The sequence below is a fragment of the Acomys russatus genome, chromosome 8, assembly GCF_903995435.1.
Source record: "Acomys russatus chromosome 8, mAcoRus1.1, whole genome shotgun sequence".
Taxonomy (NCBI): domain Eukaryota; kingdom Metazoa; phylum Chordata; class Mammalia; order Rodentia; family Muridae; genus Acomys; species Acomys russatus.
The window spans coordinates 60,920,129-60,933,407 of record NC_067144.1 but is presented as its reverse complement, the minus strand read 5'-3'; the positions used below and the strand labels follow the sequence as shown (position 1 = coordinate 60,933,407).

The 13,279-nt window shown below is 33.1% G+C and overlaps 2 protein-coding genes across 3 annotated transcripts in view; both read right to left on the bottom strand.

Moving 5' to 3' along the window:
• The window catches only part of Ncam2 (neural cell adhesion molecule 2), a 412,037-nt gene that overhangs the window by 138,249 nt on the left and 260,509 nt on the right, over window positions 1-13,279 (bottom strand). For both annotated transcript variants that reach the window (XM_051150158.1, XM_051150159.1), the window contains exon 8: window positions 12,090-12,235. In XM_051150158.1, coding sequence (XP_051006115.1) covers window positions 12,090-12,235 — 146 coding nt within the window. The remainder of the gene's footprint in view (window positions 1-12,089; window positions 12,236-13,279) is intronic.
• Window positions 8,471-8,869, bottom strand: LOC127193210 (60S ribosomal protein L23a-like). The gene has a single exon (XM_051150517.1). It carries the CDS (start codon window positions 8,867-8,869, stop codon window positions 8,471-8,473), a length of 399 nt encoding a protein of 132 aa, XP_051006474.1.

Below are 13,279 nucleotides of genomic sequence, written 5' to 3'. Positions count from 1 at the left end.
ATGTAGTCAATTTCATTCATCAATTTTTCAGATTCAATATTATTCCACAAATTTCTTTTTGTGGCACAAATGTTGGCAGACAATGCTTATTGATATATTTCCTCAGAATCACTAGTATATACTGTGTCTATAGATCAAATACTTCAATTTTTCTTCCACAGTCAACAATTTGTAAACAAGTGCATACTTTGCTCTATACCTATTAAAATTCACACTATTTGGGTTGAATTTATTTAAAAGTATTTTCTCAATGAACACATGATTATTTCAAAGTTACATTTTTCTTAGGATCATGTCTACTTTTGTTATTTATTATTATTCAGTGATTCTGCTTAGATAATTATGGCTAAATTAATTTAAAAACTCATTTTTTGAGTAAAGCAGACTACTCCCTAAAAACAGAAAATTTTCAGCTAAATTAACTATAAGTAAATTATATATAAGTAAAATATATTTTTGTGAAATATAGTTTAATGCAATTACTTCACATATGTAATAATGAATTCAAAATAATTCTTGCAAAAGTGGAATTAGTAGTCTATTGTCATACAAAAATGACATTTCATCAACTAAAAACATTCTCAAAATTTGCAAATCTAAATTTCATTTGCATCTTTAAAATCATGTCCTAGTATCCTTTCAAAAATAGTTTTAAAAAGTTTCATTTTACATATGACTAGGACTTGTTATAATCTTTATTCAAGCTATGGGCTGGAAGAGTTCAGAGAGTTGTAAATGATTGAAAACTCACCTCTCAGCCAGCTCAGGGGCATCAAGGAAGATTTCCAGCACAGCTAATTATATGCTACCACCTACATTAGATGGGGAATAGAAGTATCAGTTCTGCCTATTGCCCAGCAGGGACCTATATTATTGCTCTCAGAGCACTAGCATGAAAAAATGCATTAGGTGGATCTTAAAAACGTCACTATAATAAAAAATTTCTTCAGAGAAGCACATTACCTCTGAAAAGAAAAATACAGGTGTAAAATCTACAGATGCCAGGAGTAGGTCGGGTGCTCTTTAGTATATTTCTCAACAATCAGAATTTGACTCTTTTTTTCTTCCTAATAAAAATGTACCAAAATGTTGTTAAGTTCTGCTAGTGGAGCTGTAGTGGAAGCTAAAAGGCATAAGGGAACTAAAAAAACACAGTTTCACATTAGGTAGGGTCATTAAAAATCACTTAATGTAAATATAGTGTTTATGCAGCCTTAATAAGGGTGGATTACATGAATCAAAAATTATCCCTTATGAAGATGAACTACAGCATTATTAGACAAGGTAATATTACAGAATAGAGAAAATGTATAGAGGGTGGGCCTGAAAGTAAAGCTTAACTAAAAATTACAGAGTAATAAATCAACATAGTAAATTCTATAGGACAAGTTCAGAATGCTTTATCATGTCAACCTGGAGTGCTAGCAATAACAAGATTAGGAACATATGAGTTATATAACTGAATACACTCCATGACTCATTCTATGTAGAACTGTATTTTATATCAAATTCCAAAATTTTTGTTAAATACTTACGTTACAGTATATTTGGGCATCTCTCTCTCTCTCTGTCTCTCTCTCTCTCTCTGTCTCTCTCTCTCTCTCTGTCTCTCTCTCTCTCTCTCTGTGTGTGTGTGTGTGTGTGTGTGTGTGTGTGTGTGTGTGTGTAGGGTAAGTGTGTGTTGGAAGAGGTACAGTGGTCTCAAATAAAGGGGCCATTTATATAATGTAAACAAAAGAACCGTCTTTAACATGAAAAGTAGCTCTTTACTTCCTTAGTTTTTCTACTATTCTTCCTAAATGTAGTGGTAATCACACTTAACATGATCTGGTGTGAGATTCTCTAAATGTACATAGTAAGAACTAACAAGTAGAGGTAGCATTTCCAAGTACTTATCAATGTTTCATGTTTGGAACTCTTAAATTTACTAGATAATAACAATATATAACTGACTATTTTGCACTGTAGTTCCACCTATAGTTTCCTAATCCTACTCAATATTTAATAAACACAGGGGAACAATGTTTAGTTAGATCCCAACAAGCAAGGCTCAAGGAAGTCTATGCATCCATAACTATGAAACTGAGTCTAGTAGAGAGAATCCTTTAAGCAGAATCATCATCAAAGAGACCAGAGACACTTCATTCAGTCATAATGGGAACAAATGCAGAGTCCCACAGTCAAACATTTTGTGGAGCACAGGGAATTCTGCGGAGGGGCCAAGGAGGGATCTGAGCAACCAGACGGATCAGGGACACACCAGGAGAAGACAGCCCACAGAATCAATTGACTGGGACTCATGAGGGCTTGCAGAGAGAGCTGGCCGGTCCTCTACACATATGGCTATGTAGCTTGATTGTGGTTATGGTTGAGTAGCTTGGTGTTCTTGTGGAAAGACTAACAATGGGAGTGGGAGCTGTGCCGGACTCTTTTGTCTACCTGTGGGACAGTCTTCCTACTATGTGGTTGCCTTGTCCAGCCTTGATGTGATGTAATACTCCTTGTCTTATTTTAACTTTTTATGCAGTATTTGGTTGATGTCCCTGGGAGGCCAGCTCTTCTCTGTGGGGAAGTAAGGAGAGCTGGATCTTGGGGAGATAAAAGGTAAGGGAAAGGATGCTGGGCTATGGGAGGGAAACTGTGGTCAGGATGTAATGAAAAGAAAATTTAAAAAGAAACTTCTTAATATTAACATATATTTAAATGCTTAACAAAGCAGTATATCAAAAGAAACAAAGATTCAAGATCTCTTAGTGCAACATTTCTTCAAATGCAATTATTATTACTGTAGACACTGACAATTTTGCTTTATGCTAAATAAAATCAATGAGATTAATTTATCTCAATCTAATCATATCACTATATAATGCCTGCTTATGATTGTTAAAAACATCTTTGAAATATTTCAATGTGAATTTTTAATTTCATATTAACAACCATATAAAGTAAGTTATTATTTATTTCAAGTATACATGTAATATTACAAAAATACTTGAACATTTACTATTATGAACAATAGTGTTTTATCAAATTACTTAGTTGAGTGTTTGAGTGTAAAAATTGTCATAAATATACAGGAAGTAAACTTTAAACCCCTTCCCAGATCTAGCCAATAGTCAGAATATTCTCCACAGTTGAGTGGAGAGTGGGATATGACTTTCTCACGTACTATGGTGCCTCACATTTGACCATGTCCCCTGGAGGAGGAGACCTGGTGGCACTCAGAGGAAGGACAGCAGGTAGCCAAGAAGAGACTTGATACCCTATGAGAATATACAGGGGGAGGCAATCCCCCTCAGGAACAGTCATAGGGGAGAGGAATAATGGGAAAATGGGGGGGGGGGAGGAATGGGAGGATACAAGGGATGGGATAAACATTGAGATGTAACAAGAATAAATTAATAAAAAAAAAGAAAAAAAATATGGCTTCTGTATTAGGATTAACCCTGACCTTAGTTTTCATATTTATTTTTATTTTGTTTATTTTTATTAATTTTAAACTATATATTTAGGAATATTTCTTTCTCCCCTCAGAATGTAGTCACTTGGTCTGGAAAAAGACATAGATTTAAAAACAGAAAAAAAAAAAAAAAAAAAAAAAAAAAAAAAAAAAAAAAGCACATCAAAAGACATTATTCTACTTACTAATGCTTTAGGAAACAATTACAAGTATGAACATGGGACAAAAGTAGAAACTAATTATATATCTTGAGAAAAAAATGGAATGTTGAATTAATGGATGAACTATTTTCTATATTCAATAAACTATATATAACCTTTGGCAAAAAAAATAAATAAATAAAAACAGAAATAAAAGAAATAAGATACAACTTTAAAAGCAACTTGTCCAGAATTAGAAAAACATAGAAAATATTTAAATGCAGTTATTTATCTTTAAGTACACTGATATGAATGTGCCTTTTTATTTTATATACTGTAGTTTTCCATATCAATAGAAAATTTTTAGAAAAATGTAGATAATCAGTAACTTCTCAAATGGCTATAACTAATTACAATACGGAGACTCTGATCTAATCTTGGTAATTACTACTCAAGCAGGAAAAGGAAATTGGAAGTCTTAAATCTTCTGTTTTAATATAAAGATGATGGAAATTGATTATATCTTTATACTTTGTTGGTCTTTTTCCCCTTAAAAAGCAGAAAAGAGTACAATAAATTTTATTAGTATAGACAAGATAAAATGAGATATTTTGGCAAAACTGGGCAAAATTTGCCAAGTACAGTTACTGCAGAAGTACTGAAGTCTGCCCTGGAGCTGAGTGTGACCACGGGTCACAGAAGCCTAGCTGTGTCTGTGGACACTGTAGTTATACACCTATACTCAAATTGACATATTTGAAGATGAATATAGCATATCTCAGAAATGCATATTGAGCAGATTGCTTAATAATTTTGAGTCTGCTTAAATTCTGTCACTATTCTAAAACTATAAACCATGATGCCAGAAATACATTTTACTGATCTTCTCTTTCCCCACTGTAGTATTCTTGATTCTGATTGTGTGATAGCTACATCTGGACTAGACCACATCTGGAATCAATGAAAACCAAAGAAATTTGGAACAGCATTGAAGATGTTTTCTGATTGTATCATTTGAGATAAAAACAATACAAAACATACACACACACACTAGTTGCAGATTATGTGGAAAAAGTAAGCTTTCTTTCGCTTACTTTCTTTGGGAAATGTATTTACTTATTCTGCTAGTGAGGCATTCCTTTGCTGGTATTGGAACATACTTCTCTAGCATTCCAGCAAAGACTCTAAGATTGAAAACCAGCAGAGATATCTGACCCCAGGGACTGAGCGACAACCCGATTCTCAGGCTTTCTGTTAGTGAACAGCCCAGTCATTGTTGACCTAGTTACACCACAGTCTGTAGGTCACTTTAACAAACCATAGAGTGTGTGCGTTTTCTCTGGAGAACAATGACTAATACAGATTGCATAGTGAATCCAAACATCTGCGTGTCAGAAGAGAAATATTTGCACACTAACTGCTGTCACTTTCACAGAATTATACTGCTTAAATTTCATAAAAGTCATCTTTAAAGAATTGTTTCAATGGTGTATTTTTATTTGCTTAAGATCAACAAAGAAAAGAAATAACAGAAAAGCACAATGCAATCTTCAAGGCTTACATAGAAATGTAAATACTTCTTTAATTGTTTTAATTTTAATTTGTTCACTTTACATTCCAATTGTAGTGCCTTCCCTCATCGCCTCCCTAATCCTACCTTCCTCCCTCATTTTTGTCCTTCTATTTTTCTTTTTTAATGAAAATAGATATTTCATATATCTGATTATACTTTAAAATATGAAATATGTGCACTGAATATGAAAACTGTTTTATATACATGAAAATTAAAAAATTAATAGAGTACATTAGAAAGAAAATTTTATAATAGAATAATATAGTTCATTATAGTTTATAATAGAATAATATGCATTTAAAATATATTTTCCAAGATCTGTACCTTAAAAACTCAGTATAGGCTGATTTTATTATTAGGTTTCAGTTTGTTTCTGTTTATGAAGGTGAAGAAAAATGGTTAATCAGTATTAAATTAAGGCTGAATCACCTTTTCCCTTCAACACTGAAAAGCAAACCCTTTAAAGACATAAATACAACAGAAAAAAATTAATGATTTCAGCCATACAATTTTGTGGTCATATAATCTCAGACCCTAATTAGTAGAGTGTTGCTTAGTTGACCTAATGCTTTTGAAATTCATTTTCACCAACACAAGGAGAAGAAAGCAAAAAAAAAAAAATCAAGCAAGTCATTGTTATAAGGGTGCTCACTACGGATGCCATGGAAGCAGCCTCTTGCTCCAGCTAGAAAAACTCCTATGCTATGAGAGACTGTATCAACCCAAACTGTTTTTTAGAAAAAAAGAAAAACAAAAACTGCTTCCTTTGAGTTGCAATGTCAGATATTTTGTTATAGCAGCAGGAAAAGCAGCTGACACAATAGTATACTTCATAAAAATAACACTATTTTAGAACTTATCTTGCTTTAGGGCAATGCAAACAGCTAAGTGGAACATACAGATGGCGCTTCAGTTAGTGCAAGGCCCATGCTCCCACCTCTTCTCTGATGAACTGTTCTTTGGTACCCTAATGGGTACATATGTGCACAATTCATTCATGAATCATTGTGACTGTCATTTATTTAATTTTAACATTTATGAACTTGACTCTAAAAGTGATATGATTAGTGTACACAACACTCCATTCACGCACACAGGGTGGCTTACTGCTGTGTTTACATATAACACACGTTCTAGAGGTAAAAAAGAAAAAAACAAAAGAAAATTTCACTTTTTAGAAATTTATTTCTGCTGTAACATAGAGCTGGCTAAAATCCCACTTCTAGGAAAATATCTAAGAACAGCTTGCTCCTCTTGTGGGTGGAAAATCTTACTCTGCCACATTTTTGAAGTATAAAATCTTCTTAAGAACCCTTGCTGTGTGTCACACAGCATGTAGTCCCCCCCCCCCCGCCCCCCCCGCCTCAATAGTCAGTTTAGGCACTGACTGCTAAGTGATGAGGGATATGGTATGGCCCTAAGGGGGACACATGCATTGATTTCTAAAGATAGACTCTGAAGGACTGAAAAGGTTTTTGAGGGAAAAGATAAGATGATGTTTTCAAAGGTCCAGGATACTTTTGATTCTGATTTCCTTTCTTGCAAGAGCAGAGAGATCCTGGTGAACTTCAGAGTGGCCTGGAGTTATGTTCTTTCTCCCTGCACTCTGCACTCCTGTCTTCCAGTGCCCCTTACAAACCTGCCTTTTAGAAGAAACGTGATACATATTCTGAATATAGAATATTTTGGTAAAGCAGCTTTTTAATTAAGGGTTTAATATAGCTAGAGTGTATTGCAAATATCTTCAGAAGTACACTTTGGTACTTCATGTACACCAATGAAGACATTTTACTTCTAGACAGCATTAATTGAAAGGAAGATTACATATCATTTTTGGCAGCAGTCACTTACATGATATTAACCTGATTATTTTTAATGGTCTAAAATCATTTCATCACAAAAATATGTGTAAAATTAAATGGCTGCATAATTTCAAATGCACTAGAAAACAGCTACATTTTTCTCAGTTGGGATGTGAAGTGTTTAATCTCATTTCTTCTTCATAGTCCTTACCATGAAGGTCTTTTTACACCATCTACTTATAAATTTAAAAGACTTAAAACAAACACAAAACCATACATCAAGTAAGCACCAACGTGGCAGAATTGAAATTAAAGTATGCTTTCTCTGAAACTTTCTATGACTTCCAATAATTATTGATGAATATCTGTGATTTCTTAAGTAACCTGCCTTGAACAACAGGAAGGATGTGTAATTCAAATATTAATTAGGCATATTTAGTGGAAAATTAGTAAGTATTATCAACCTTGCTCTCTCTTAGACATAATCAAACACTGATCACATTAATCTTTTGAAAAAATCACTACTCATCTTAATAAGAAATATTTTACAATCTAAGAAATTAGAGTGTAGTGGGTAGGTAACAATTGATATTTTATGTACTAAAGCACTATTTTCTGTTTTACCTTCATATATATATATTTAAATAGCAATACTAATATGTTAAAAGAATATATATGTATATATGATGTATATATATATATACACATATATGTACACACACACACACACATATATATATGCCAGGTTTCTAATTTTTATTAAAAATGTACACATAAAATTTTTAAAGAAAATTTTTATATTAGAGTATAAATATAATGAGAATTTATATAACACACATCAAAATTTTTCTTTTCCTTTTTTATTGTTTTTCTTTTTTTACATATACATTTATATTATTATACATATATACAATAAACTACCTACAGCAAGAAGAACCAGGAAACAGCCAGGAATTATATAAATGTTACATTCATAGTGTTTTGGCTATTTGTATTTGGCAACCTTGTAAAAATCACATTTCCTATCCTGGTGCATCTAAAATTATTCATGTAAATCAGTATCTATCATATCTTATCTCTAGCAACTTAAAACATCCATCTAGACCTAAAAAATCTTAACCCCAACAACTAAGCTAAATTGTAAAAGGAACTATCTGGTCTTCAACCTCATCATAGACCTGACAAAGAATAAAATTAATTGTGCAGACAGGAAGTGCAGGTTAGCAGCTTCCAAAACGAGATGAGAGAGACAGTTTACGCTGCCTAAACAGTCAACCAAAACTTTCTATAATGTTGGCGCATCATCTTCAGCCTTCTGGCCCAAGATGTCTGACAGACATCAAATATTTTAATGAAAATTTAAACTATCATACTAATTACAACTAAATAAACTATGCATTTTAAACTAAATATATACTAATTTGTGATCTAGAGAACCACAAGCTAAAAACAATGCCTTTGTCATGCAAGTTTGGAGTCATTTATTTTTTATCCCCTATTTACCCTCAGGCCTTATCAGGGTGTTGGCTTTGGCCACATCAGTGTTGTAGAGTTTCTTCACGTCCTGTTTGATCTGGTGCTTGTTAGCCTTGACGTCCACAATGAACACGAGTTTGTTATTGTCTTCTATTTTCTTCATGGCTGACTCGGTGGTCAGGGGAAATTTGATGATGGCATAATGGTCAAGCTTGTTCCTCCTGGGGGCGCTATTTCGAGGGTATTTGGGCTGCCTCCGTAGCCGCCGGGTCTTGGGGCGCCGGAAGGTGGGTGACGTGCTGATCTTCTTCTTGTGGCTGTGGACGCCTTTCAGCACCGCCTTCTTAGCTTTCAAGGCCTTCGCTTTGCCTTCGGCTTTGGGAGGGGCAGGAGCTTCCTTCTTCACTTTCAGCGCCATCTTGGCGAAAAGCTGATAATGTTTTTCATGTAAAGTATTTTGATCCAAATTCTCTCCCATACCCTTATCTCTACTCGCCACACAATTTTATATTATGTTCTCTCTCCCCCATCTCTCTCTCTCTCTCTCTCTCTCTCTCTCTCTCTCTCTCTCCCCTCCTCTCCTCTATCTCTCTCTCTCTCTCTCTCTTTCTCTCTCTCTCTGTGTCACTCTCTCTCTCTCTCTCTCTCTGTGGTGTGCATGTCTGGAGACAACCTTGGTCCTGTTTGTTTGTTTTTCAGGCAGTGTCTTTTACTAGTCTGGAACTAATCTAGCAGGTGAGTCTAGCTGGCTAGTACACCACAATTATAACCTTGCTTATGCCTGTCTATCATTATGATAATAAACACAGTGGTGACACTGACATGAACAATCACACTTTCACTTTTTACATGGTTAGGTTTTCATGTTTTTAACTCAAGAGCTTCGTTTACTGTTGCATTACTGCATTTTCCATTCTCTATCTTGCTTAAGTAACACCTCTCAACTGAGGAACTGTCCTCACCATGTCTTTATGTACTCATCGACAGCAAGAAACTGTGTGGGTTTTTTTTCGCATAACAGACAGCTGAAAAAATTCTGTCAGCAAGAAGACTTTTGGTTATGTTTTTATAATTTGGAGTTCACTAAATACGCATTCAGCGGCATGTAACAACAATCCATGGACTAATCTATTTCTGGTAATAAATGTCTTATATCTCAATTGTGAAAAGACAAATGAAATACTGTTCCGTGATACTATTTTTTACATTTTATTTATTTTTAAATAATTTTATTCAGATTACATCCCAATTGTTATCCCCTCACTTGTTTCTTCCCATCACCCCCCTCTATTTCCAACAATGAATACCTTTACATGCTGTTGGAGAAAATATTAGTAGCATCCTAAAACACATAATAGATGAAGTAACTTTATTCATTATGACCTATAGATATGGAATTTCATCAAAGCTTTGATCATTTTCCTTGTGATCATATTGTTCTGTATTTTTCAAGTCCCAATCAAGACTTACACAGCATTGTTAATAATATGTCCCACTGAAAGAATTATTGAAGTTCATCTTGATAAAGAGCCAAGAAGTTAAAGTCTATTTCCAAGAAGTGTCTTGAATTCATACTGATATTGCTCTAAATGAATATATTAAATATTCTTTAGCTGTGAACAGGAAATATTGAATTTACTTCAAGGTTGAGAATATGGAATCTGAATTATTACAATATCTCATAGAAAATTCAATGTCATGTCACCATCTATAACAAAATGACACAATCTCAATCCACCTTGCAAAATGTAAGATTCAATCAGACCATAGGGTCACACTTTATAAGGACTGTTAGTAAGTAATCAGAATTCACTTGGTATAAAAGTAATGAGATAAATTGTAGAACAAAAATTATTGACAGACTCACAGAATACTTTTCATTTTGTTATAAAATGGAATGCTAATATGTATCATGATGAATAAAAACCTTCTTACTATACAATCCAAATGCTATTGACATAGCATATATATGCAGCAAAGGTGGAATAAAAGAATAGTAAAAAAAAGAATGCTCTTCCTTCCCTCAGAGCTCAATTCAATTACTCAATTTGTGGATCGTCTGTTGAAGAAAATAGGAACACTTTCAGAAAAAAAGAGATGTATTAATATCTAGAAAGTCAGTCAGAAAACTTAAAATCTCTTGGAAAATTGTCTTCAAAAAATCAAATAATTTAATTTATTTGTCTACTGCATGAATTTGTTTGAAATGGCTTGAAACATAGGTTTTAGAACAAATGTCAGACGTCTCCATTTTCTTGATGCTACTTTACTGATGATGTGGCAGATTTTATACTCTTTATGCTCCTCATGTACATATAGGAATGTAAGTTGACCAAAGAGTTGTGAGATAACATGGAGAGGAAAGAATTGTTAGCAAGGAAAATAAATAAGAAACCAGAGCATCTGGCATATAGAGAATCACCCGGGCGGGGGGTGGGGGTTTGTGGAATGAAAGTAATTATTTGCATCATTCACAGGAATTTACTAAAATAAAAATCTCTTACCATTCTAGATATCTGATTATGTTTCACTATTCATATGGACATTAATTCTTATGACTTGTTACCGTTGCCATACCAATTCCTGTTTTTGAGATAATAAAATTAAGGCAAACTCCGTAATGCTTCCAAAAACTGATGGTGGTCACCCACATTTTATATATCATATGTTAAGTGAACATATAAAGTAAGCCTGGTTAATGTACATAATTATTTTCTAAAGAATATACACTGTTATAAAAATGACATAAAGAGAATACTAGAAAAAAAGTGACATATGGTGACACAGTCTTTTAAATAAGAAATGGAAAAAACCTGACAACTTATCAAATTCTGAGCCTATCATGATGTTGAGTGCAACATGGTCAGATGAAAAGGCAGAAAGTGGATTAAAGGCAAAAATAATTCATGATTTTTTCTACTATCATAATAGTAGTTGAAAGTGCTTGAGCCATTGTATTATATATTCACCACCTTTTGTGGTGAGTTCATTAAAATCAACTGAATATATATGTTATCTAAATGTATTAATAAGTTAGCTGCCTATTTCTTTAATGTCTTGCCATGTTCCCCATTTTTCTGATTCTACCTTATTTCTCAGCTTCCTGTGTAGAATTAAAGTTTAACATGAGTGATTATAAAAATTAGCAACAACAAAAACGCATGAAGTGCAATACATGGTAATTTTTAATTGTGTGTAATTTCTACTCATTATAGTGAAATCAGATCAAAATTCTTATCTGGTTGCCTGATAAGTTTTTGTTAAGAGTTTTCATTACCTGACTTCAGAAGACTGTGCACAAAAAGATTTCTAAAATGTAAAGACTATAAATGAGCACCTGAGTATTCAATGACTTCATTTAGACAGAGACAATTGAGGATGAACTAGAAATATATTTTTAGAGAATCAGTATATAGCAAACATCCATGGAAACTGCACTAAGAATAATACCAATAACCTAAGACTTTGTAATCTACTAAAATACATTACAGGTGGCAGTAATGGACTTATATGTGCTCCTCTGCAATCATTTTAAAGTGACTTAGTGGTAGTTTTTATAGAGTTTTTATTTGCTTTATATAAGTTAATGAATAAATTGTATACTCATGAGTGTTTTATGCCAGAAACAACAGTATTACCTTATCACCTTCGGAAAATGTGACACCATCCACAGCTCTTTTCCATGTGATGTCTGGAACCGGCTCACCCTCTGCTTCACAGATGAGTGTGACATGACCATTTTCAGATGTTGTCTCATTTTTAAGTTGTAATATATGAGGCTGTACTGTAAAAAATGTACATATTATTCAATTGATATTGGACCAGAATGGTGGCTATTCATCATGGAAATTCCATATTACATGTTTAATCCCACATTTGAACACTATGAAATTACTAACTCCATTGCAGTTGTAACATACTCTCTTAAAATACCAAGAAATTGCAAATAATAGGGAAGAACAATTTTAAATAACAAGGTTTATCTACTTTCACTATAATAATTCTTTCAAATCCATACAAATCAATATAAGAGTATAATTTCTTATAAAATTTTGTCAATTGAGTACAATTCTTTTATTTCTTTCTTAGAGCCACAAATTGAAATGTGGAATAATAAATATGTATATGTAAAAAAGAGAAACTAAATTACACTAACAAAAAAAGAAAGAAAAAAAATTCATCTCTAAAACAACAAATATGTAAACATATGCAGATATATGAACACATTTATAAAGCGTTTATTTAGTCAACTACTGCATTTTATCTATGAATAAGTTTAACAAAGTGCTCAAATGATTAGGGTTTGTTTCTTAAGTACTTAATATGCAGAGTTATATCTTAGAAAATTGTGAAAATTTTCATTACATGAAGAGATATTTAAATTTTTCAGCATATAATTATAAGAGGTTAATTAGGACCTTAATTTTCTTTAACATAGATCTAGACTCTATTTCTCTATAATTATAACACCTATAGAATATAACATTAAGTATACTGGTATTAATCTTTTTATAGTAAAATATACCTGCCACCACAATTTGCATACTGACATAATACTTTAAAATTTGGACTTTGTGTTATCTGTGTGTTCTGGGTTTTGTAGTTTTTGTTTGTTGTTGATTTGTTTTACTTTATATTACGGCATAAAAGGGAGAGTTATTGAGTGTGGCTACATTGGAAAGAAAGGTAAAGAGATCCAGAGACCACGCCAAATTCAGTTTACTGGTCCTGAAGTGAGATCAATGTTTAAATAGATGCCAAGGATAAATAGATTTAAGCACTCCCGGCCAGATGTGGTCCCACCACCACGGGCTTCACAATCAAGTCC

What these genes read in the sequence shown, in the direction of transcription:
- LOC127193210 (XM_051150517.1), bottom strand. Translation starts at nt 8,869, where the DNA reads ATGGCGCTGAAAGTGAAGAAGGAAGCTCCTGCCCCTCCCAAAGCCGAA.